Source organism: Gobius niger, assembly GCF_951799975.1.
Source record: "Gobius niger genome assembly, chromosome: 11".
Taxonomy (NCBI): Eukaryota; Metazoa; Chordata; class Actinopteri; order Gobiiformes; family Gobiidae; genus Gobius; species Gobius niger.
This window is the reverse complement of record NC_136862.1, coordinates 7,738,892-7,765,925: the sequence shown is the minus strand read 5'-3', so window position 1 is coordinate 7,765,925 and position 27,034 is coordinate 7,738,892. Positions and strand designations below refer to the sequence as shown.

The 27,034-nt window shown below is 41.7% G+C and overlaps 1 protein-coding gene across 1 annotated transcript in view; it reads right to left on the bottom strand.

Moving 5' to 3' along the window:
* LOC306969864 (kin of IRRE-like protein 3) overlaps positions 1 to 27,034 on the bottom strand; it is a 455,290-nt gene that overhangs the window by 91,092 nt on the left and 337,164 nt on the right. The window contains exons 4-5 of the mRNA XM_079565619.1: positions 23,612 to 23,769; positions 3,221 to 3,371 (exon numbers count right to left, since the gene is read on the bottom strand). Coding sequence (XP_079421745.1) covers positions 3,221 to 3,371; positions 23,612 to 23,769 — 309 coding nt within the window. The remainder of the gene's footprint in view (positions 1 to 3,220; positions 3,372 to 23,611; positions 23,770 to 27,034) is intronic.

The window sequence follows — 27,034 nt, the reverse complement described above, 5'->3', positions numbered from 1 at the left end:
ATTAATTTAGAAGTGTTTCATTTTTCATCTTAATAGTACAGGCATCAGGTGTGAATATGCATGAGACGCGCCATGCCACCTTTATGTTTTACTTTAGTGTTGACAAAGTTTCATAATGGCAGGCCTGTAATTGCATTCACAGCGATTAATCATTAACACCAGCCAGTGCTTTAACAGGATCTAAAGGCAATTTGGTGTTGGCTGGGGCCGCACAATATGAGGAGAAAATTTGACATTTTACTAAGTTTATTCATTTTTTTCTTCCCGTCAAATTGACTTACAAAAAACACTTTTCCAAAATCAGGTCCAAAACAAGACTTGATCTAATTAAGGAAAACCGTGACTGAAACTGAACTTTTGAACATTTAAAGATGTGTTTAAAGTGCAATTTAACCCAATTTAACAATTTTATATTTGAGATTGTGCAAAAATAATTTACTTAATTTCTTTTTTGTTGCCGTGACAACCATGTTATGTCAACGGGAAGTGAGTGAGTCAAACTGCTATGGAAATTTACCTCTATCCAGATACAGACGGCATCTCTGGAAGCTCCCATTCATGGTCATGTTTGAAAACAGTTAAGGGGGAAAACAATTTGGAGAAAAATGTAAACTTTCTACTAATTATTCCAAGACTACTTTAACAAATGCTGAATTATGATTATAGTTTTCTACTAAATATAGATATAAAGACATGGAGAGAAGCAAAGTGGTTCAACAACCCAAAAATACATAAGTCACGGAGAATGCTAACATGATGCTCCAAGCTAGCATCGTGCTAATGCTAACGGAGCCAAGTGTTGTATTCATTTTTCTCCAAGATCTTGTATCGATGCAAAGCCTTCCAGAGTGTTGTTGATTTTCTTGAGTTTATTGGTGCTAGGCTCGTGCTAGGCTAGTGCATGTGTATGGTAACTAGTAGCCTGCATTAAAAACAAGCACAGTGCACCTTTTTTTTTTTTTTTTTTAAATATAACCATTTTGCATTTAAAATAACTTATACTTGAGCAGCATCAGCTTCCTGGTTGCAAGCTACGCAGCGGCGGAGTGATCTGCTAGGTTACTGGATCTGCAGTAGTTTGTTTGCCTGCGGCCGGCTTTACTACACATGGAATTTACAAAGGAGCTTTCTACAAATCAGATATGGCAACGTTTGGAGGACTACCCCATGATTTTGAAGATGTTTTTAATGCAGGCTACTAGTTACCATAGACATATGCTAGCCTAGCACTAGCCTAGCACCACTAAACTTTTTCAAATATAAGGACTAAAGGAATAAAAAAAAATATACATCTCCAGAAATCAACAACACCCTGGATAGCTAGGAAATGAGGCCCTTTGTAAAAAAAAATCCTAAAATATCCCTTTAAGGACTTGAGTACTACCCACCTCTGTTTATTGTCTTCTCAGTCCTAACCACGATCCCACCCACAATTACCATCTCCCTCCCCCCCACACACCCCTCACTATCGCAGTGTCAAAAACAACAAACTGCAGCTCTATCTACCAGAGTTATGAGGCCTGAGATTTTCTCACTGACACAGAGGCGGCGACTCAGCACTTTCGGGGTAAGCAGCTATGAGCTCATGAGGCTGTGTTCTTGGCAGACGGGGGGGCTTCAGTGGTAGTAGTTGAGGGCTGGGGTGCAGTGGGGGAGGAAGGCGTGACAGGTGTTGGATGAATAAGTGATGATGGTGCTGTCAAGGTGAAGCCAGTGCACGTCTCCCGTAGGTGCACCCCGACCCAGCCACAGTGCCCCGCCGGTGGGGCTGGGCGCGTTAAGCACGGCCTCTTAATATTGATGGCAGGCAGCTGGCGGAGGCGCGCAACGCAGCAGCAGCAAGCTCAAGGCATGCTGGGAAAAGCAGAGGGTCGGACTGGGAGTTGTGGGCAGTTCATACGAGAAAGAGAAACAGAACAAAGCTGGAATATGCCACAAATACAGATAGATGTTGTGTTCATTTTATCTTATTTTACACATCTGTTTTTCACTGCAACAAGTTAAACCTCTTAAACCCAACCTTAACCAAGCAAATGTCGTTTTTTGTCGCTATTTTGATGCTTTTTTTTTTTTTTAAGAAGCTTTTAGATTTGGAAGAAAATGTGCTCAGTTAAAGCGAGGGTTACGTTTTTGAGTACGGCGCTGTTTTTGGGATTTACCTGTTGAGTGCCAACAATCCAGACCATTTTTCATGATATTTGTAGCACCACAGTATATTCTATGTTATAGCTATGAACACAAGCTATAGCTCATTTGAAAGGTGAGACACTAAGCTCTCCGTAGATGAAAACAGTTTAATTCTACGTTCCTCGGTTCCTGAGAAATCTAAGCTAAACAGAGGCTAGTTTTGATCAAAATCACATATTTTTTTCTAGAAACAGAGATAACGGGGGTTTTATGAAACACTCTCCTTTCTGATTAACTCCTCTCTGCTCTCTGCACGGACACTAATGTTATGGGAAGAGGCAAATGCCTAAATATCTCCGTTTCAAGTCAATTTTCAAGACAACATTGCTGACACGTTTTGACACTTTAACTTTGACTTTTAAGATAAAAGAAATTACATTAAACTACATTAGAAAAAAAATCTTAATTCACTTGAAATAAAACTGTAGTAGTTGTTTTATCTTAAGTGTAAATATCTTGGCACATGGACAGATTTCTTGAAATTAGTCTTTCAAATCAAGGAAAAATTTCACTTATATCAACATGTTTTTGCAGTGTTGAAACCATATCGTGATGGGTTAAATCAATGGAATGAAGAAAATGTTACCTTAATTTGAGTTAATCAGACTTGTCAAGTGATGGCAATGGGCTAAGATTTACTGAATTTTCCTTATGATTTCATTATTTCTAAGATGCAGGTGCAATGAGAAGTCTTCTTTTTCCTATTTTACATACAAAAAGACATATTACGTTGGCAGATACTTTTTCTTACCGTCTAAAATCAAGACACTGTTTGCATTGCAGGATTATGTTTCGATGGTTTGATGAGGAAAACATCTAAACAATGAATTTAATCTCAAGCATTTTGAGGCGGCAAAGTCTAAAATGTGTCCTCGTAAGCTGAGTTGGACACATGTTTTGCACCAGAACAAGCATCACGGTGATCCGCATGGGCTTGTGTTTAAAACAAATCCAGTGAAAAAGAAGACGCTCCGGCCAAAGGTCATCTAAACGAATGAACCCATCACATGTAACTAGCGTGAGCCAGACTTACGTTGGATGTCTATGGTGACTGTAGCGTCCTTGCCGTTGGGGGCCGCCTTGTTGGAGGCCCTGCAGGTGATGTGCTGACCTGTCTCGATGTTGGTGGGGGACAGGTACAGGGTGCTGACGGTGCTCTCCCTCTTCGAGTCCCGCAGCAGGGTCTGTGGAGGCAACACACCACTGGTCAAATGAAACAAAAGACAAACCAGGTATGTTTTATTTGTGTATGGTTGTATACTATATCAGGTCCCCTTTATAATTAATTAATCTTCTGTTTCCGCAATGAACAGTGTTAATATTTTCAACACGGTTCGTAATTTATCTGTTCTTCTGGTGATATTCTTTAATGCAGGATTATGGTATAAAAATTAATGTTGGCCGCTAATGCGTGCTTCTATTGAGGCATAAAAGTTAATGGCAAGGGGAAGGTTATAACGGAAGGATTTCCAGGCGACGAATTTAAAAATGCAAAGAGAAATACCAAAAGGTGAGGGATGAGTGGCTCTTGAGGGCAGGGCAGGAGGAGTTGTCCTTTTGGTAGAAAAAGAGGGTCGGGATTTAGAGAGAGGTCACATTTAATCTTGACAGCAGCTGGAGGACACTTAAGAATAAGAAGACAATTCAAGTGCAGCATTCGGATTGTTTAGTTTTAATACGATCATTTCGCGGATTGGATAGAATTAATTACAATTACGCTCAAAGCCACAAGTTCTTTAAGTATCATCTGCACTGGATTGTTTCAGTGCTGAGGCAAAAGAGGCTTCATCAGCATTAAAACTCTTCTGACAGCAGGCTGACAATATACCAATCTAGGAGGGAGGGAGTTATCTCGCTATATGCGGCGCTCATTTTTATTCCAAATAGCTACTTTCAACTCTTTACTAGACGTTATGTTCAGGTGAGAATCAGCATCAACACTGTTGACACTGACTTGGCATCTGCTCCTGAACTGTCTTCAGAAATGGTTCTCAATTGGTGGGTTAGGACCCAAAAGTGGGTCCTAAAAGTCATTTTGAGTGGGCTGCGAACCTTTCTCAGGGTGTCTATTAAGTAAGTAAGATAAGTACTGAGTTATTTTAATCATGATTATGGCGTCTTACCTTTAAATTTCATCAACAAATAAAGCAGGAAAATACCATATTTGACAAGTTGAGAACCACTAGTCTAATTGTCACAAGAAGAGAAAGCCTCTTGAAAAAAAGCTGAAGCTAAGCCCCCCATACAGTATTAACCAAAATGCTTCACGCTGGGTAAACCTCCACAATCATCAGTGTAGTTTTAAGATGGAGATGTAACTGCTGACTGATCCTCTCAAAGATTGAAATTGCATAATGACGAGGATTAATAGGACACTGTAAGCTGGAACAACTTCATCAGGACTCACAAACCATTTGGGCCTATAAGGAAATTGACCAACACATTAACAATGGGGCAGAAAAGTCCCATCCACCTTGAAACCCGTTCTGGTTCTTTAAGTAAAAGAAACGGCGGAAGAGTTGGAGAATCACCGCTCTATAAAATCAAAGGGCCCGATCTTGTGTCTCAAAACGCAGACTATAGCGTAACATTTTGAGTTTAGTAGGAGCACACTTTGTGATCTTGCTACTCCAGACTTAGTGCATTTAAAGAGGGGTTATTATGCTTTTTTCAATCACATAGCACCAGTCTATAGCACACTACAATGATGACGAAACCTTCTGTTGGTCTGTCAATGCAGTAAATTAAAATAACTACCTTGTATAAAATTGCTCTCTCAAAATGGCTGTAGCGAATGTGTTAAAATAGGCCTCTGTCTCTTTAAGAACCTCTGACCCTTTCCAAAACGCCCCCTCCAGCCTGAGTTCCTAGGAGGACTCAGGTAAACCTATCCCTGAAATGGCTGCCATCAGAGTTTTTACAGATTACTCAAAAATACGTGAATGTGCCAAGGCAACACTTCCGGCATGTTTTTAAATCTTCATAACATAATAAAACTGTCCATTGTTTAGATTTTCTCTTGCATTCCAGGGCTGAACACAGCTTGAATCCAATTTCCAATGTATTTAGTGCAGCTTTGCTCGAGGCTCGGCTTTTTTTTATTTTATTTTTTTCGGATACAGTTTTTTCCTTTCTCTTTATTATCTAATATCAATGCTGCAAAACTAAAAGCCTAAAGACATGGAAACGTGTTCAGCAAGCGCAACAAAAAGACTGTTCTGAGTGCCCCCTTGATAATAGCGTATTGACAAATGCGATCAATGGTGTTAAGATTTTTATTAAGTTGTATTAGTGGAAAAGGGCTTGCTATTGTCAGAGGCGTAAAAGCTCAAAAGGTGTCCCGCTTAGTCAATCTTTCAACAGGGTTTTTGTTTTGTTAAAGCCAAGAACATCCAGGGGTCTGTGTTGATTACAAAAAGCATCTAAGTTCTTGGTAAAGTCAAAAATAAAAAGTCCAGTGATGCTAAATCAGAGGTGTGCTGCATCACTGAAACATCACTGTGACCGGTGTCGGTGTCCTGACAAAATCAACAATACTGACACATTTCGTTTCCTTTTTTTTTTTTGACAATGATTCCCTCATTCAGTTCTGCCCCACCTTTTCATCAACCGGCTGTTCACTTTCAGCCCATTGGCAGAAACAAGCTGAATTCCACTGACATTTCCAGCGCTCTCTCTTACCGCCGAAACACTAAGAGACCTGTGAACTCGGGCGCCCTGTTGACCTTATCTGAGAATTAGGCTGAAGTTAGGAGGGAAGAAAAAAAGATCCAGATGGTGCAATTTTTTGGAGGCGTAAAACCTTCTGACATTTCTGCTCTTTCCACGGACTTCACAACCTTTCAGTCTGATCTCTTAAGAGTTCGAAGGCTATAAGCAAGATGAGATTAAGAAAATGTCCAAAAATGAGGTTGAGTTTAGTTTTCAGGCATCTGCAACGAAACGTATGGTTTAAGAACCACATCCAACTCCTCTGTCTAGAAAAACGTTCACAACTACAGTGGGGGAAAAAAGTAAATCCAATACAATGTCTATGTGAAACTGACCAAATACTTTTTTTCCCCACTGTATTTAGGCCTATAAGTCTACCCCTGGTTCAGTCCCCACACTCTCTGTAAACAAACTTATCAACATTTATTGTGGGTGGGTGTTTAGAGTTTAGGCAGTTCAGCGCTCATGATCTTACACTGCAAACTGGATTGTTGCGAGATTTGCAAGTTCACAAAGGCACAAAAATACAGCTCTTCTGATTCGATTGAGTCTGCAGCATTAGAGGGCCAAGTCAGAAAAGCTATGACTGTGTTTGACCGTTTATTGAATGTCTCTTTTGAACCACAGTGCATCAATAAAGAAAAATATATCTGAAGAAGACTCTGCCAAAATGTTGTCTATTGAATAAATATATTTTGGGCATCAGCTTCCTGAAGGTGCAAACTGCTTTTTTTGAATTTTGAAGATTCTGCACCTCTCTCCTCCTGGAACCGTCACCTTAACGTGGTGGAGGGGTTTGAGCACCCGAATGATCCTGGGAGCTATGTTGTCGGGGGCTTAGTCCCCCCTGGTAGGGTCTCCCAGGGCAAACTGGTCCTAGGTGACGGGTCAGACAAAGAGCGGTTCAGAAGCCCCTTATGAGAGACCAATAGGCCTGGTTAGAACCATGAGGCTGTCCTTCTTTGGACCCACCACCTGCAATGTGATTTGGGCAGCTCCAACAGCTGCCCCCACGACCCGGAAACAGAAAAGTGGAAGAAAGTGGAAGGATGGATGGATGGATGGATGGATGGATGGATGGATGGATGGATCCTCACCTCTGATATAACTTTTGGTGTGCGTTGCTTCTCTAATGGTTTACAACAGTGGTCCCCAACCTTTTTTGCCTCGCACACCCTTAGAGTCAGTCATTTATACTATACGATTATACTATAATTTATACTGTATACTACCTATAATCTATACTTGCCAAAATGTTTACAAAGTGATCTATTTAACTCTGATTTATTAACGCAGGGTTCATACAGGCAGAACTAAGTCCAATTGAATGCTATTCAATGCAATTTTTTATATCCAAGTAAGTAAGTAAGTGAAGTTACGCTTACGACCTGAGGAGGCAGTAGTGAGTGTAAAAATTACAACTTTACAACCTTTAATGCCAGTTTGAATTCAATGTAGTCCCTTTTTAATGACATTTAAGGCCTTAATTTGGGCATAATTTATGCATTAACATTTAATACTTTTTAATGCCCCGCAGATTTCCTGTCCTTGGAAGCTAAGCAGGAAGGACCTGATCGGTACTTGGATGGGAGACCGTTTGGGAACACCAGGCCTGGGTGAATGTAGTGAGTGAGTGAGTCGGTGGGGGTGGTCGGAGGGGCCGATGGCACAGACTGGTTTCCTCGCTTCCGTCAGTCTACCCCAGGGCATCTGTGGCTTCAACAGTAGCTTAACATCTCTGAGTATGGCGTGAATGAATAATGACTACAGTGTGGTGCTTTGAGAAACTTGATAATACAGGCTTGTGGAGTGCAATACAAGTGTCAGCCATTATTATTTGAGTGATTTTTTTTTTTTTAAATAGCAAAACAGTGTCAAATACTATTCAAGTTCACCTTTTTGTGAATCTGAAATTACTCCAAATACCCCTTGCTAAGTGCTCAAAGTCCCCATACCCTTGGTTAGGAAACACTGAGGCAGTGAGTCACACAACACGTGAGGTATAACAGCTACACAATAACAAAACAATCATTGTGAAACAGTTATTGTTCCAAAGTAATTTACTGACCCCTTATCTGAAGAGCACCTGAGTTTTTGACAATAGACTGAAGCAGAAATCCAATTATTAAACCATTATTATCATATTTGCCTTGACCTGTATTGTAGCTGCTAGCATTTAAAAGAACACAATCACGTCCTCTAATAACCAAAAGCAAAGCAGCCCAAACTCAAAAGTTAAATGGACTTTCAAGTCGATGCCAAAAACCTACTGACCTTTCCTGTACCTGCGTGGACCTGACAAGCACTCACTTTGATTCCCGCTCTCTTTGGGAAATTCACCCTCGCCACGAGAAAACTTCTTCAATAAAAAGTCTCAAAACATCAAAGCGAAAGTTGTTTGTCCAAGCCTTGATTTATTGTTTTTTTTTTTCTTTTCTTTTTTTTTTTTTGCAAGGACGAGCAGAAAAGTGTTTAGATAAGTGATCCATCATCGAAAACAGCTTTGTCTTTGTCTGTTAGCCTAAATTATCTTATCAGGCTGGTAATGCAGTTGGGAGTAGCTTTTGAGAGGAACACGCGCTGAAAAATAAATCAACGCAGGCTTGCAACAAAGCGAAGAAAGTTCTTATCATCCAACAACTACAACTATTCACGTCTACAACAACAACCAGCCCCTTTTTAAACAACAGTAAACATCTACGGATCTGGCCCGCCTCCAGCATGTGTCCTCTGGCTCATCAGAGGCTTCTAGTAAATACGTGAGATTGTTCCAGTGAGCTTCTGCAATGTCAAAAGGTCCGGTGTTGCATTCATTTTCCCCCAAGATCTTGCATTGATGATGGGAGAGTGTGACCACCTTCTCCAGCACATCCCAAAGATTCTCAATGGGGTTAAGATCAGGACTTTGTGGTGCCCAATCCATCTCCTGCTCCCTGAACCACTCTTTGCACAATGTGAGCCCGGAGAATCCAGGCGTTGTCATGTTGGAATACACCCGTGCCATCAGAGAAGAAGAAATCCATGGATGAAATAACCAGGTCATTCAGGATGGCCAGGTAGTCATCATTCTTTGGGCACATTGTGTTACTTACTGTCCCCCAGATTAACCAATTCCTTTAAAATGTTCCTACAGGGAGGACTCAGTCAAAAGTTTGGAAACACTTTTTTATGTATAGATTTTTCTTTTATTTCAAGACTATTGAAAGAACACATATGGAATTATGTTTAAACCAAAAAAAAAGTTGATTTCTTTTCAAAATAGCATCTTTTTGTTTAGATGCATTTTTTCAGTGACCAGAAATGGTTTTCACTCCGCAGACAGTGGGCGAGAATAAAGAATTGAAAATAAATCATACTGTTAGAGAATTAACAATGGCGTTCGAGAGGATGAATGGAAAATATGCAGCAGTCTGGATGTCTTATACAGGAGAAGTTTATTTACCGGGACCTGGAGACATGAACTCGAGACATTGCGCTAGTCCTACCATTCAAGTCTGTCTATGCTTCCACAGAAAAGGGATAAATACCCTCTCAGAGCGTCAAGCTGACACGCAGGCAAAACATTCAGTGGCTGAGAGTGGGCGCCTGATGTTAACCTCAGATACTTTGAGTCATTTCACCATTTTGTTTCCAACATAATTCCACATGTAAATAGTGTCTTTAATGAGAATCACTCAATGTAAATATTGTTGAAAATAAAGAAAAGCTGTTACAGAAAAAGTGTTTCCAAACTTTTAATACTGTTAGAGGATAAAATGAAATCTCTATACATCACACTGGGTCAAGCTGTACTGTTCGGTCTAACCAAGTGTTCCACTGACCTTCTGGGTTGAGGTGGCTTGCAGCTTAATTGACGCGTGTCCTTAGTCCACTGATCCGTTGAAAATTATATATATAATAAACTTAAAGTATTCATAAACTTTAAGAAACATGATGGCGAATTTTGAGCTCATAATATTTCACATGTGAAATGAACAAAATGTCGGCATACATTGCACGGTCAAAAACCATTTGCTCTCGCCACTCCAACAACCATATAACGAAAAACCTCCGGCCATTAAATCCACCGGTACGTATTTCCTGTGGTACCAAAAATCAAGTCCCCACGGGGTGCCATCTAGTGGCATATATTTCATGTACACCCCAAACAATATATGGCTCACGCATGTACAATCGGACTATCACTGTCCCAGCCTTGACTGTGGAGCTCAGGTGCCTTCCCTCAACCACTGAATGTTCTGCCTGCGTATCAGTGTGACGCTCTGAGAGGGTATTTATCCCTTTTCTGTGGAAGCATAGGCAGACTTGAATGGTAGGACTAGCGCAATGTCTTGAGTTCATGTCCCACACCAATGGTAAATAAACTTCTCCTGTATAAGACATCCAGACTGCTGCCTATTCTTCATCCATCCTCTCGGACCCCATTGTTACTTCTCTACCAGGTACAGTATGTCAATCAGCACTACCCTTCGTTCAAAACCATGCCTGGGATTCCCATGTTGAGATTAGAAAGAAAATCCGCTCATGATACAGCAAACTTTCAATCTCCTGCTTTACGACCTTGGCCACCATCAAACAAAGCCCATCCGCCTTCGAACCATTACGTAGCGCTGCCTGACTGGTAGAGCCACTGGGATGCTATGTGTGATCATGGCGAGCACCCTCCCGTGGGACGCCCCCTCTCCTCCCCCATCACACCCTTTAAAAGCCTCCAGACACGGACAGACCGGGGCACCCACTCCCTCTGGTGCACCCCATCACGCTTTTGTTTGATCGCGAGCATTTTGTGCAGCCCCCCGTCTCAGATCTACCGGGACGTCGCCTCCCGGGACCGCCCCGCTCACTTGCGGTATTCCATCACTACAAAGGGGGCTCCGACGATAGCTCGGCTCGCGTGTGGCGCTACGGCGAGCCACCAGGGAGGCGAAGCGCAATGGGTGAGCGGCCTTCTTTCCGCTAAGTTAATTCCCACATTGAGCGCGGTGCGATAATGCAATTCTGGATTCCCTCAAGTGTAGGAGTGTATGAACGCGGCGAAGGCACCAGAGCTCGGGCGTGTAGGATGAGCGGATTTGAAATATTCCGTCAAGGAGTGGGTTTTGCGCGGATAATAAGATGTATTTTTATGCATGCTGTGGTTTAAATATCTAAGGGCGCGTAACTCGAAGTGCGGTGGGCTTTGTAGGAGTAAGAAAGGACATGATGCCAGGAAGAAGAGATGCTGAGGCTGGACCGTCTTTGGAGCATCATGTGCTAAATAAACGGATTCATTGACCTGTCCTCATTTGGTTTCCCCCACACCTAAAAAAATAAGTTTCTTTCAAATCAGAGCAAGTGCTTCATAATTTAACAAAAGGAACACATCGTAACACGTAATAGGAGTGGGCGATATGGCAAAAGAAAATGGATGATACCATAACAAGACCCCATCAGGATCCTGTGTGGGTTTGTGGGACACTGAAGTGGGCTTCACAAGATGATTTTGAGGCAATATTATTTTTACATTTCTGACACTGAAATGGAGGTATGTTTGATTGAAAACAGCATATGTTTGTGAAATTAAGCCAAATATCACCAATACAGTATACAAACTAACATAATTCAACCAGATTTTGAATGCTGTGCACCTTAAATTTAATTTTACAGATGGGGGCCTCGAGTTGTTGTTTGAGTGATTTCGGGGGTCGATTTTGGGAACCTTGAGCTACACGAGCTACATGTGTGGCTGCACAGAAAACGTTCTAAAGTAAATTTGACTCTGTTGAGACTGTATTTGGCCCACTCTTCACAGAGTAATTGTGAGTTGACTCTTCAGAGTAAAACTTCAGATTAGACAATCAGACACCATGAGTGACAGTAACATGACACTAAACACAATGTGCTCTTTGTTTTCAGTATAAAATGCTGAGGCAACCCTTTAGTTTATCACAGATCGACAGGTGAAGAAGGAAGTCATGCAAGTTTTGCATTAGACAGAGCTTCTGGGATTCTTTAGCAAATAAAAAAACTTAAATGGTAATGTTCAAAGGACTGTTAATAATTTGTAGTAGCGAGGCGAACAAAAAAACTCTGGTTTTACTTTAAAAAAAGAGTAGTATTGTGTGTAGTTGTTACAGGGTCATGTGTGCCCCATGTCCCATGTCCCAGCAGACTGCACTTGAGGGTCAGTTCGCTTTCTCCAAATTAAAACTGTGGATACCACAGTCCTGTCCCCGTCTGCTTTGGTCCACCATGACTCAGAGGAACAGGGACACAAATGACCCTACATCAGATACAATACTAGAGCTTTATTTATGACAGTTTTGTTATTTTTTTGTTAGAACACGCTCTGTTTAACGTCAAGTTACTGCTACTTTTACTCATGGAGTTAGATTTTCTATCCTGACGTGTAACTCTAAAGAGAGTCAACTCACAGCTACTCTGAGAAGAGCGGGACCAAATGCAGTCTGAACAGAGGAAAATTTACTCTACAGCATTAACTGTGCGATGAAGCATCTGGGGTGAAAGCTGAAACTCCTGCACCTTTAAGACGGCCCAGTACAGATGATGGTTTAACGGTTTTCTCATTGTTCTGTAGAGGTTTTTAAATTGTTTTGCTGAAAGAGCACAGGTGGCCAAACGAGGAATTTCTATTTAATCTGAATGTGATTTTTCTTTTAATTGGAAAAATGGATGACAGAGACTTGAAACACAAAGTAACTACTGGTCGGATCATAGATTTGTGAAGAAAAAAAACAAAAACAATAAGAAGATATTAATTTTCTGTGCCCTTGCAACTTTTAAACGGATTTTGCCGCGAGGCTGAATTCATAATAGACATATTGTAAGAATGCCTTTGCTTTTACTTTCATTTCTATTTCTGAAATAACCTTCAATTTTCCTATTAAGATTTAAAACTCGCATTTTTTTCTTTTAAAAGGGAACACTGACAAACTACTGGGGGTATTTCTGCTTGTGATGAATTAAATAACTCAACGAACTTTTCATCAAACATTATGACACCAAAAAATGTACGAGGTGTGTCAAACAACATTATCATTATTAATAGAGTTTGGGATCAGAGCTTTTAAACTGTAAGAGAAGTCTTCCGTGACATTGATCCATCCACTCTCCACGTGTTACTGCGCTTCAGGGGCCGCTCTTCATTTACCTAACACCGCCACACAATGCTTTTAGCCACGCACTATACTGTGCAGCAGGTATTTATATATCACCATGAATAGACAACTCCATGAATGAATAGCCGACATATGCAGCATACAGTGTCTATTATCTTTGATGGCGTCTTCCGCGGCTAAAAGCCCCTTTACTCCGCGATAATGCATTTAGAGTGCATCTTTTCATGAAGCGCTCCGGGTTTAGTGGCATCATTTGGAAATATGAGGTGGTGACCGCATAGTAGCGCTGCAAAGTAAAAGGGCTTAAGCATTAAGCAATACGCAGTGGCTGATTTGCTCTGGTCCCGTCGAAGGAGCTTTGACCGAGCTAAGTTCACACAGGAGCCTGTAGGTTTGTGGTTACAGGTTACCACTTACAGTACTAGCCTTCAGAATATTTGGAACTCACTTGCAGTACTATCTCAGCAGAAAACATCCATCCATCCATCCATCCATCCATCCATCCATCCATCCACACCCATCCATCCATCCATCCATCCATCCATCCATCCACACCCATCCACACCCATCCATCCATCCATCCATCCATCCATCCATCCATCCATCCATCCACACCCATCCATCCATCCCTCCCTTCATCCATCCATCCATCCATCCATCCCTCCCTCCATCCATCCATCCATCCCTCCATCCATCCATCCATCCATCCATCCATCCATCCATCCATCCATCCATCCATCCACCCATCCATCCATTCATCCATCCATTTTCTTCCACTTGTCCGTTGTCGGATCATGGGTACAGCTGTTGGAGTTGCCCACATCACATTGCACCAGCCCCTAATGGCTCCTCCTGCAGGTGGTGGGTCCACAGAAGGTCGGCCTCATGGTTCTAACCGTGCCTGTTGGTCTCTCACAATGGGCTCTTTGTCTGATCCATCACCTAGGACCTGTATGCCATGGGAGACCCTACTAGGGGCACGAAGCCCCCGACAACAGAGCCCCCAGGATCATTCGGGTGCTCAAACCCCTCCACCACGTTAAGGTGGCGCTTCCAGGAGGGGCATCAGCAGAAAACAAACGTTACAAAATGAGTCACTTTCGAACAAAACCAGAAAATAATATGAATATGTAAATGAAAAGGAGGGATAAACAAGTGATCTGTAAACCCCCTCTCTGAGAACCCTTTGCTTAGAGTTTCACCTTCCCGAATAGACGGACTGAAATGCGCGACGCATGCGAAACAATGGCGTGAATAATGTTGTTGTTTCGTCCGTTAAGTCTGCGCGCACATAAATCCGGCACGCATTTGGCAGAAAGGCCGAGATGGAGATTTAAATTGTATTATCCCGGATTGCGACACATAATTAGACTTATAAATGTTTTGTATTGCTTTTCTACCAACGTCTCTGTGGTGATAATGGGATTTCCGAATCAAAACAATTCCCCTCGGCATGAGGGACGGACCACAAGAGTAACCATGGGACTTAGGCGGAGTTACACAGCAAGCCAAAATGATATTGAATAATAATGATGTTTGACTAAATGTGTTCAGTCTGTCCTCTTACGCAGAGCAATAAGCTACAAAATTAATACAGTGATTTAATGGAGCGAGTAACAAATGAACAATGATCGGGGAAACCGTTTGTGTGCTGATTTGCAAAATGTGAAGCAAACAAACTCAATTTAAGAACAAATACATTATATCAGATTTAGTTACAAGAATTACTTCCATTTCCAGACTGCAGTTCCCATCAGTAGCCAGCAGGCGGTAGCAAATTCTGGAAATTCCCTTGCCTGTAGATACGGATGGCAACAAGTCATACAAGGGGGCGTGGCCTAGCAGCGGGGGGAAGACAACATCTCATGAGAATCCCAATTCTTCACAATTTTTCGCCGTTTTCTATTATTTTCTATTATTTATAAAGTCAAGCAAACATTGGGTCCATATGGATGATTTTTCACAGCAGATTGAGCAGTAAAAGTGGAAAATGACGCTTCTTGCTAACATAACATGAAGCTTCATTAGCTTCATGCTATGACATTAGCTTCAAGAGCTTCCTGGTTAGCATTTTCTGTTTAAAAAAAATATATATATTTATGAACTGCTTACCCACTTTGCTCCCTGTATCTTTATCTTTATCTAAAAATATATTCAGAATTCAGCATTAAAGGGAGTTTAAAAATATCAAAATAATGTATTTTCCTCCCCCTACATGTTCCAGCCACAACTGCCTCTAAAATCCTGCACTCAAAAAGGTGTTAAATCGGGTCCGAAGTGCCGTCATGCACGAGCTTAACATGTAACAGGGGCAGTTACACTTATGATCTGAGATGGCAGTAGTGAGTATAAAATGGCAAACTTGCATCTAGCCCCGTTAATGCAGTGGTGGAGAAATAGGTGAAAGTTTTTTTTTTTCTTTTTCCTTCAGTCTGCTTCAAACATACAGGCAATACCCAAAGATAAACTCACTAGGACATGGGACAGATTGCTCAAAACTGGGACTATCCTGGGAAAACATGGAGAGCGAGTGGTCATCCTACCCTGACTGTACTTGAGACCTAAATTAAATAAATATCTCTCTCATATTGCATGTGCCTTTCCCCTGACCTGAAGTTAAAATGATATGGCTGTTTGAAGTTCAATCAGTCAACATTATCTTTCTCTGCCCGGCAGATCAATGTGATTAATAATTCAGTGCTTGGTCAAAGAGCACTGATCGCCCATCTGCAGAACAAGTCATGAAAGGTGAGATAGTTGGTATAGCTGCAGGGCCTGCTGCCGGTGGGAGTTGGACTCTAAATACGGCAAAAGCAAAAATACTTTGTCAATAAGAATTTGTTCTTAATGCTTTGCTGAATTAAATAAAGGAAAATAATAATAATACTGTACATCATTTCAGGTTTCTCAGATCTTCAAGATTTTCCGCAACTTTTTGAACATTTCTGTGGATGAAAATATATGCTAAAAACAGCTGTGCCGTATATGCGTCTTTCATGAATGCTTTGTGCACATTGTACCTGTTAAATATTCCACGAAACGGAAGTAAACTTCTCCAAGATGAGGACCTATACATGGAAATGGAGGTCTGCAGCAGCAAAGTTGCAAGCTCAAATACAAGTAAATAAAACTACATTGAATACGCACTTTGCTCTCTCTCTTGTATTCTTTCTTTGGTCATGCTTTACCCTCTTTAAACTTTACTCTCTGCTTGGTAACATGTTAATTTCTTGGTGAGATGAACCGTTTCCCCCCATTATTTCCCCTCGACGTTCCTCTCCCGCATCCCACTTAACCCAAGCAGGTTAACGCTCCTCTCACAAACGCCATACGTCAACACGGACACTAAAGACCTCTCCGACTGTCACGACCGGCCGTGTATCTTCTTAAGCGTAAAACCACGATGATGAATGAGAAATGGTTTCGCTAGTGGCCATTTTTACACTGTCACCTCTTCAATTATTCATCCGCTGTCAAAGTAATTCACGCGAGCTTTAGATAGACCAAACACACACACACAGGTGCGTTATGCGACATTTAAATCTCAGAGGGACCCAGGAGTGACTGCCGAGCCTCTTCCTCCGAGTGCCCATCCTTAATGGCATGTTGAAGGGGACATTATATGGCACGTACATGCAATATTTACACCAAGAGCCATGTCAGTCTTTAATAAACATGCTTAAGAGACTGCTCCCCCTGTCTTATTTATGAGCGTCCTTAATGAATCAAGGGCGATTTGGCTTGCCGTAATTCCAACATCCTAGCAATGTCAGGGGAGTATAGCCTCTTTTTTCCCTTTTTTTGTTTTTTGATGGACCTTGCAAGTCGTGGAACAAAGTGAACAAACTGCCAAAGAAGACATAAATCATTCATCAAATTCAGATTCGTTTTTTTGTGTCATGTATAAGGCATGAGAGCGGGGCACCGTGTTGTCATTAGAAATCTCAGCTCGCGTTAAAAGGGAGTTGAGCGATCAGGCATGTGTTTGAAAGGCAGGCTAAACAAGAGCGGCGCAGAGGAGATGGAAGAGGCGAGTTTTTTTAAATGGATTCATGTCGTAATTAGCATTCACTTCATTAAATCTTGATTAAAGGATAGGATGCACTTGGTTGTGTCAATCAAGTGCCTGTGAATTAGCATCCTCCACTGTCAAGTCAGTGAGAGTTCCCCGCGTTACGTATGCTGTATTATTTAGAGTAGCCTTGGTATTTCGTGGTTTTTAATGTTTTTTAATGTTCAATGCTAACAAAAAAAATCACTGTTGCCAGAGGATGGTGCATGGAACTGAGAGAAGCCGATGAAATAAAGCCAAATAAAACTCAATTTGAAGAATTACTCATGCAAACAGTCGCCACGGTTAGTAATGACAATGTAGCATGGTCGAAGCTCAGCGAAGTCAGTTTAGCGCTGTTAGCTCTTCAAGGTAAACTGTTTTGTTCATTTGTAGTAAACACAGTGAACCGCAGGGCCGTGCTAGGACCTCATATCAGCCCAGTAGTTTAAGATATTGGACCATCGTCCGGTTCATCCTAGCCTGGTCCATACCATGCCCTCATTTCATACAGAGGGTCTGGATCAATGGCCGCTGGCGGCTCTGCTTTATGACCACGACACTGGGGGCCGCCATTGCTCCGCCATTATGTAGTGCCTCCATATCGCCGCTAGTGCCCCATTGAAAAGCATTGGAGTTTAGACACCTTAAAAACAACTTTAACGCCTGGTTTCAATTTTTTCAACACTAGACTAGGCTAGAAATTCCTCCTGAGATTCTGGGTCACAATTTAAGAAACCAGGCTGGTTTTCTTAAGAAGAATTTTAGAAATTTCGCACTTAATGAGGGTTTGAGTGTTAGCATTGGAGCAACGCGAGCTACACGTCACACAAGGGCCGAGTCCACAGTGAAGATCCCGCCCTTATGTCCTTTTTAGGAACATGCTTCGTCAGAGCTGGGGAGGGGGAGTCTGTAAATCCGCCATGAATTCCTCCACAACCGTAGTCATTATGGTAAACGGGGAGGAGTGAGCAGAAGCTGCCCATTACTATACAGTCTATGGTCTGGATCTTCACAATTGAGCTCCGTTATCAGGTGGGACGGGTGAATTCCTCTGAAACGATTGGATCTGATTTTCGCTAGTCGTGACATATGTAATGCGCCCGAGTGAGTGAAGCAGCGATCATAACTCTTGGGGGCATTCCTGGCACATTCCATGACTTCAATCTCAATTTCTGGATATTGGGGAGCCGAGAAAATAATATTGAAGAACTTCCTTCTTACTTTCGCATTTGCCGCCATTGCCAAACTACAACCAGCAAATGCGGCGCAAATGCTTGACGTCACCTACAACACCCGCCTCCCCCGCTCGCTGAATGGTTAGTTGAAATTCAACCGATGTAACACGGCCACTGAGAGCAGGCCCAGACATACATGTAGGGAAATGATAACTGACAGAGTTTACGGATGGCTAAGGCCAGGCTAGGTTTATCCCAAAAAAACGTGGGGGAAAGAAAAACTCTCAGGGCCTGACCTTGCGTTGCCGCACACAGTCACTCTTTGAAATCTTCAGCTTCATATCTGGCGCAGTAAGCTGACTGGACAGGGGCTGGACAGACTCCCATGGCGATGTTAAGCACAGCAGTGGTACCTCCCTAAGCTTTCCCTCCTACTGACTGTACCAAACTGATATATTTTCCATTACTGTGGGTGGCTTGGGGGTCGGGGGCGCGCATGCTAGTGCTTCGATCATGTTTCTATGGCGTAAAGTTTGCCCGCGCTATTTAATACTGGAGCTAGAGTGGGACCATCAGTGTATATTCAGGAGATCATGGATATAAGAAATAACTTGTAGTTGCAAACCCTTAAGCTGCTCGAGGGTGCACGGAAGATCGGGCCCTCAGTGTTCGCTGCTCCACCACCATACGCTCCATAAGCATAATCAGATTTTCCATTTAGTATACGAACATGGGTCACTGATGCCTTTAAAATTTCTCAAACAGTCTTTTTCGGCCCAAATTGCCTTTTTCTCTATTTTTTGTTCAATCACATGGACACCTTTTCCATTGTGTGGCGAACAGCCTGGACTCAGCCAGCTTGAACTATAGTTTTGGAGAAATTCCACATCAAAGAGGGTCCATTTATTAGCCTAAGGCGTAGTAGACTTTTTTTTTTTTTTTTTTACCATTTACGTTACTCATCCTACTGTTAAGACTGCCTCAACTGCTCTTTTAATGAGCCCACGGACGCATCTCAAGTTGGGTTTTACAAGGATCCCTCATAATTACTGGTGAAAATAACTGGGCTAGTTCCGTCATAATAAAACACTAGCAAAAGAACTCACATGATCAGAGCTTTCCCTTTGCCGCCGCGCTAATGGAGCCAGACAAAAGCCGAGAGACCTTGTGGCCCATTAACAAGGCACACACAGCCGGATGAAACATGTTTTTACGCTAAATGCACATCCAGAATTATTGTGGCCCAACCGAAATTTTCCTTTTAGACAGAGACTTCATTTATTTATGCTAGACCGGAAAATATGCTTAAAAGTTGTGCTTTTATGAGCCATTATTGGGAAAAACTTTATTCCCACAGATGGTTGTATGAATGCAACAAATAATCATCGCTAGTCTGATGTTTTCATTATATGTTGTTATAAGTTGAGAGACCCTTAAAAGTCACCAGTATAAGTCTACGGTTGAACACAATCTGTTGACATTATTGTTAGTCTTTTTCATGCGTCTAATCATAGCTGCTGTGTGTAAAACGCATCGACTGAAGCAATAGTGATCTTTTGATTCGTTGCCAGGTGACAGGTGGCCTACTTTGATGCTTTGCGAGTGCTTTTGAGGAAGTCGAGAAGTGTCACCAAATTTTTTGCCAATGCCAGTGTAGAGATTTATGTGTCTCTTTTTAATATAACATTTCAATAACACCAGCCAGATATCTCACAATATCTAAGATTACGTGTTGAGTACAATCTCGTGCCACAACTAATAAAACAGAGTCTCATTTTTAGTGCATTTAACTTTCACTTTAGTGCGAAAAGCTTTCACTTGTGTTGCCTGCTCCACTGTTTGGCTGATTCTTGTGTTTGTTTCGGGGAGTTTGCGCTCAAATAGACTGAAAAAAACATCTGGCCCTTTTCACAATTGATATCTGGTTCAAACAGTTTACCCTAAAGAGATGGTCGGTCGTCACATCACTAGCACACTCCCTATTCATTGGTTGCAAACAAAAAAACACGTTATATAGGGCCTTTAAAGGGGCTAGATGCAAGTAAGCCATTTTATACTCACTACTGCCACCTCAGGTCATTCGTGTAACTGCAGCTTCTATATTAAGCTTGTGCATGACGGCACTTCGGACCCGAACACCTTTTTGAGTGACAGTGCAGGATTTTAGAGGCAGTTGTGGTGAACAGGTCTGAGCTCATTCTACACCTTAGGACATTGCTGAAACATGTAGGGGGAGGAAAATACTTATTTTTAACATTTTTAAACTCTGTATAGTCCCTTTAAGATAACCAGCCGATTAAAGTGGACACATGTGCTTCTAAAATCTTGTAATTGACTGTTTGATTATATTTGCTCTGATTTTAGGCACAGGTGATGTTCTCCATGTATTGTTGAGTCCACTAGTTGCTTACGCACAGCACCTGTTTACTGCAGCATGTATGTGCGGGCCTCGCAAGGTCACATCATTCATACCACAGCAAGCACAGAGTTCCATCACAGCTGCAGCGCTAAACATAGCTCATTGTTTGTCTCAGATCCACCTGCATGTGGCATAAAAACAACACTGGCCATGAAAGATCGTGTCTCCGTGGTTCAGTAGAGCCAAAGCACTGTATGTGAAACGATCGTAAAGCTGCTTTATTTAGGCTTTGTAAACTGTTTCCACATTTTGAGTATGATTTGAGAATAATGTGATGGTATCGAAGCTGTTTGGACACATAGCAGCACCACCTCATGACATCAGCAGTTGAGGTGCAGGTAAGAATATGCAGAATTACACAAACATGCTGGATGGGATGTGATGATTCAGGAGTCAACACAAGTCACATCTGCTCTTATTGAACCCCAGAGTGATCTGCGAAAAGATCTGTAGAGTTTGAATCTGTATGTGAAAATGAATACAACTGCTCTAGTATTTCGAATTGAATTTGGTTGAAGCTGCCCGTCCCAAGAATTGCAGACATCAAAAAATAACTGTAAATTACTTCTAATCATGTTGTAATTAATTCATCCACCCATTCACCTAGATTAGGACCTGAATCATCTTTCCACTGTCTTACAAGAACTCTTTCAGCCAACACAATGCTCAATTCTATAAAGATTTTTAATTTCTGATTCCACTTACAATTTGCTGGTGCTTTCCCAAGTATAAGGACTTTAGGATCGTTGGGTATTTTAACTGCTAATGTATTTTACTGTTGATTGATATAAAGTTCGAGTCATCTTGCGAATTGAGCTCCATCTTCACACTTTTCACTTGTAGCATTAAAAACAGTGTATTCAACTGTATGTATATGTTCATGTAAAACCGATCGACCGCGCCGTGTTCTCTGTACTGTAAGTCGACATTAGTCCCCCACGTTTTCTTACCTTCTTCGCGCGGGAACTCTAAATGAAGCGTCAAAAGCACTTCATATTAACAACACGGCTGTAAATTAAGGCAAACGCATACATGTCGTAACAAGGCCTGCATGTGCTGGACTTTGAATCATGTAAACGGCCAATTAAAAGTGTGCTCCTCTGGCTGAACGAAAATAATGAGTTACAAATCAGGGTCCGTTGAAAAAGTTTATTATTCCGTTACCATTTTGTTGCTGCCAGCCAGTCACAGCCTCTCAACTTCAACTCGTGTGATAGACGTGACGCAATTACAACTACCCTGCACCTTCTTTGATGAGAAAGCTTTTTTTCACCATAGTGAGTGCGTACTGAGGCTTAATATGTTTCAAGGATACTCCACTTGCAAGAAAACCACTCATACTTTCTCATGTAGCTTGTCGTCGTGTAAGAACATATGGGCAGACTGTGCGAACTGCTTGTTAACAACGCTGTATCGATCTGATGTCTTGACGAGACCTTTTCAGAGGTAAACACAGATGAATGCTACACACTGGAGTCGATAGCCCCCCCACTGGAGAGACGGGTAATTTCTCTGCATGACTGCTGTCAGCACCAGCAGAGGTTCACCGCTAACTCCAGCCCTTCACTGATGAATCCGCCGACTTGTCAACACGTGCTCCTCCAGACATTTTTCAGGGAGAGTTAGACAGTGCTCAGGTGGTGGATGCACGGCCAGCGATTCTGTTCGTCAATATGGAGCAACTATTCTGCTTTTGGATTATTTTATGATTCTGTGAGAGGTCAAAGGAGAAGATATTTGAATGCTTGGAGTCCAATCGTTTCTGCAGACTGTCATATCTTGGTCTAATAAACTTTCAGTCCCAATTCCTTCATCTTTATCGGGTTCTCTGAAGTGGCGCCCTCCAGGGGATTCGATTCAGCCCATGAGTTTATATTTGAAATGATTAATTATGATTCATTTGTGCACTTTATAGACTGTCAATAGTTGGAGACACCGAAACAGTACGTCCTACTAAAAGCACACTATTTATAGGATGTTTAATCATTTTATCTGCTTGCATTTGAATATGTTTGCATTTGCCCACTAATACACTTCAATGTTGGTCTTCAATGAGGGAAACAAAAGCCATCCCTGATCTAAGTGTCGTCTCTCTCCCCTAAGAACTGCAATCCTACCTTAGACTCAATATCAGCAGCATCAGCCACCTCAGACTCTCAATCTATTTGTATCAAAAGATAGCATATTTTGTCAAAGCTTTACCCAATAACATATTATAATATGAGTTGCCAGAATTAATCATTTGTTTCCTGGTGTGCGGTAGGTAACTCTTTGTACTGATCCTGAGTATCCTTTCCCCACAAAAGCACTTGATTTGTCAAGCTGAATTGTGGCGACAGGTATGTCCACTTTCCCCTCTTCTATTTTCTCCTCCTGCCCTTTGTGTGACCTCATGACCAGGGTCAGCAGACTTTAGATGGCCAGACAGTCTTTTATCTATTTACAAGACTATCTCTAAGACTGGCCAGTCATCGACTACAGAGCGGGGCCACAGAGGCAGCTGTCCTTGTAGCGGCGGCCGGCGCTGACAAAGAGATGCTAACACACATTCTGTCTGTTTCTTATTTAAACCACATACAGTACCGGTGACCTCAAAAAGCCTTGTCTGTACTGAAATGATTACTTACGCTGATAACTCTGTAAGAATACATCAAAAACATTAAAACATAAGCACAAAAAAGTCATAGTGAAAGGAAGTTGTGGTGTTTTTGAGCACTCGTAAGTTTAGCTCAATTCAATTCATTGCCAAAAGATGGTTTTTAATTGGATGTTTTCAGTATCAGATTTCAAAGTAGTCGCAGAGAAGAAATAGAGGGAGATATGAATAAATCTTCAACTCATCATTGTTTGAATAAAAGACAGACTCAGATGGAGCCCACATGCAACATTGGTAATCGCTGGAATACATTTACAACACTAGAGGTAGTATCACAGGAAATGACTTTACCTTGGAGTACATAGCGCCGCTCAGCACCAGTCCGTTTCTGATCCAGATGATGGAGGCAGCAGGTTTGGCGTTGTCGGCGTGGCAGGTGAGGTTCAGGTGATCGCCGGCTCGGAGGCTCACCACCGGAGCGCCCACAATCACTGGATCGTCAGGAGGCACTGTCCAAAAAAAAACAAGCAATTAACACATGCAATGCTAAAACTCTACAGGTTACTTCATCTGGACATCAAGCATTATTACTGAAATAAGAAAATATAGTAATGGACTGGCAATACTTTAAAATATTAATAACCTTGAGTCACTCAAATCGCTTCACACATGGGGAGGAGAAAGTTTTTATTTTTGCACCAAAACAAGAAGAACCAAAACAAATTCTTGGAAAAAGTTAATACGAAATTTCCAATTCTACTGTGGCTCATGCAGAGACAGACAATGAAAAGAAATGCGAGAATACCTAAAAGATACTAACAATCAATCAAAACAAAGCTGAAAGGAAGTCTTTAGGACACTTTTAAACTTGGAAAACAACAAAAAAAAAATATTTGTGCAAAATGATTCTAGCAAGAGAATGGAAGCTTCAATCTGGCATGTATCCAATTAGGATAATTATAGGACTCAAAGCGCACAGGCACAGGAAGACAAGAAGAAATTGATTTTTATTTTGGGCAAATCTTACAATGATAAAGGCTTCTTTCAAAATGAAGGGAAAAAGTAATACTATTCTTGAATGGAGATTTACTGGCTACAGGTTATTTTCATTGTACGGCTGAGTTCATCATTTTGGGACAAGATAACTCCAGCGTTTTACATTTCTAAATCTTCAGCAGTAGTAGAAATCTTCTGACGACTCAATCCCGTGCTCCATTCTGCTCTCAACGTACAGTATCACTTCCGTTCTGTCATCCCTTGGTACGTCATACAGGAAACCACAATGCAAATCTTGCCTTGGTCGACCTGTAAATTCCCCTTTATCTGGAGGAGCATTTTGAAATCATTCCTGCTCGTTCCTCATCGCCGGTTCACACTCCCGGAAGCCACACTTGGGATGGTTTGAGGGTTTTTCTGTAATAAGCTCCTAATGCGCCGCGTCTACGGAGCCTGAAGCGCCGTTTTCTTTGGGTAATCTCATTAGTTCTTGAGCTAACAGTAAGCTACAGCAGCAGAGTCAGTATTAAGTACCTCTTTATTTCTGCAAATAACCAGTGCGGCTCGGATAAAAAAGTTCCGACAGAATTTAAAGGTTCAGTATTACGGTGCAACTGTGCTTACACCTGTCTTGTATTTAGAAACTATCAAAGTACTGGAAACAAAATCAAACACAGGGACTTTAAGATGCAGACACATGATTGAAACTAAAAGGGCTGGCAAATGTGCAGGGGGCTTCTGGGGGTGACCAAGATTAGAATTTGATACAAACGATAAACGAAAGCCATAATGTAGTTCCTCTAAATCATAACCAGAGTCGATTTATTCGTATTATCAAAAGTAAAAGGCCACATCCTCGCTTTAGAGATACGGGCTGTGCACTTAAGTCTCCTGAATCCATCGCTAGCTTATCAAGACCTCAAAACGACCTTCCTGCCACTTGAAAAGGATTTAAATTCCGCTCCGTCTCAAAACTTGCCTGTGAGATCTCGCCAAATATATGTATGAAAAAAGTGAAGTTCACCAAAGGCGGTGATAGAATCTGCCATGAAAGAGACACAATAACCGAAGTGAAAAGCAATCACATGCATTATGCAGCCGAGGCAAAAAAAAAAATAAAGCATTACAAGTATCTTCATCAAAGGCTGTGATTTTCTTAACTTTATTATAAAAATACCCCCTTTTTGACATTGCTCTATTTGCAAGTGCTGCTTCAGTGGATGAAACGAATTAGCGCAAGGCATAACAGCGTACTATTCATACCACGGGACGGAAATGAAAAAGCGCAAACTATGTCATTTGCCGCTTTTTCTGACACCAGAGAAAATACGAAAAGGCCTTATGAATACGATACACCAACAAAATCCAAAAATGCAAAAAAGAAAAAGAAATAACTCATGCCCCCAGAGGCCATAAGCGCCACTGCAGGTGTCGTAGCATGTTGCTGTTTTTTACTCATTAATTGTCCGTGACAGTAAATACTACACTGACAGAAAAGACAAAGGGAGAGAGGGATATTGTACATCCAATTACTCAATGGAGATCATCATTTTCACTCAAACTTGGCTGTAAATACTGTTTAAGTGGAGCTAGCCCGCAGTTAGCTTTACCCATTAGCCTGTTAGCATCTTCTTCGTGATTCCATTAGTGTGTGTTGCGCCTCCAACTCGGATGCAGGGAAGTTGCAAGGTATAGGTTTTCTGGCCAGAGACACCGGGGGAGATGAACGACCCCCCCAATCATCCCATTAACACTTGTATTACCCCCAGAGGGACTACAGAAAGGATGTATTAAGGTAAACAAGTTACTTAGTTCAAGTTTCTCACAATTCAATAGCGTCTTTCACAGTAGCTAAAAGTAGATCGCCGCAAAGGATCATGGGGTGCAAAGCGAGTCAAACAAGCGCTCATTTTTACCAGGGTGTCTATGGCCTGAGTCGCTTCAATAGTCAGTCTTCAAACGTTTTCCGCTGCAAAACATGTTCAAACGCCAAGGAACTAAGCACTGTACAGTAGGTGTCCGCCATTAAGTCGAAAGAAGGAGAAGAAGAAGGTACTGAGCACTCCTGTCTAGCGATACGAGTGCCAGAGGGAATATTTTTCATCCCATTTCCAAAGACCTTTAAGATCCGCAACATGACACAAGTGGGAGGAGAATGGACCAAACACAAACGGACAAGGCAAGTATTTATGTGGATGAGCAGACTTTCAACGTGTGAAGCAGATAAAGGGTGGCAGGTACATTGTTCTCCAGACACTAGCAACACTCTTAGATATGGACTCATCTTGGAGGCAACAACGATCAACTAAACAGCATGCCCACCGAAACTAAGGGGCGAAAAAGACTTTTAACAGATCGAAGCCATGGGGAAGCCTCATCAAGTGACAACGAAATCTTAGCACACATGCGGTTTGTTTGTCTGGCTTTGTGACGTTAACTGTACAGTTGGCTGTTTCACTTTTACTTGCAAGAAGTTGAATTATTCTGCAGTCAAACTAGGTATTGCCTTTTAAGAAGTCTCTTAAATGTCCCAAAGGCTACCCCTCCTCTGGTCGTGCACATGCAAATGATCTCACAGCATTAAAAATTGATATAGCCTCCAAAAAAAGTCTCTGGTATCATGAACTGTATGATACGACCCAGTCCTACAAGCAATAGGAATTACAAAAATGTCAAGCATTGAGGAAATCACTCTAAAGAAGCAGGAAAAGCTATGGAAACAGTGTCTGGACAACTGTGAGGTTCTGATTATGAAAGTGGATCCGATGAGGCTGGATT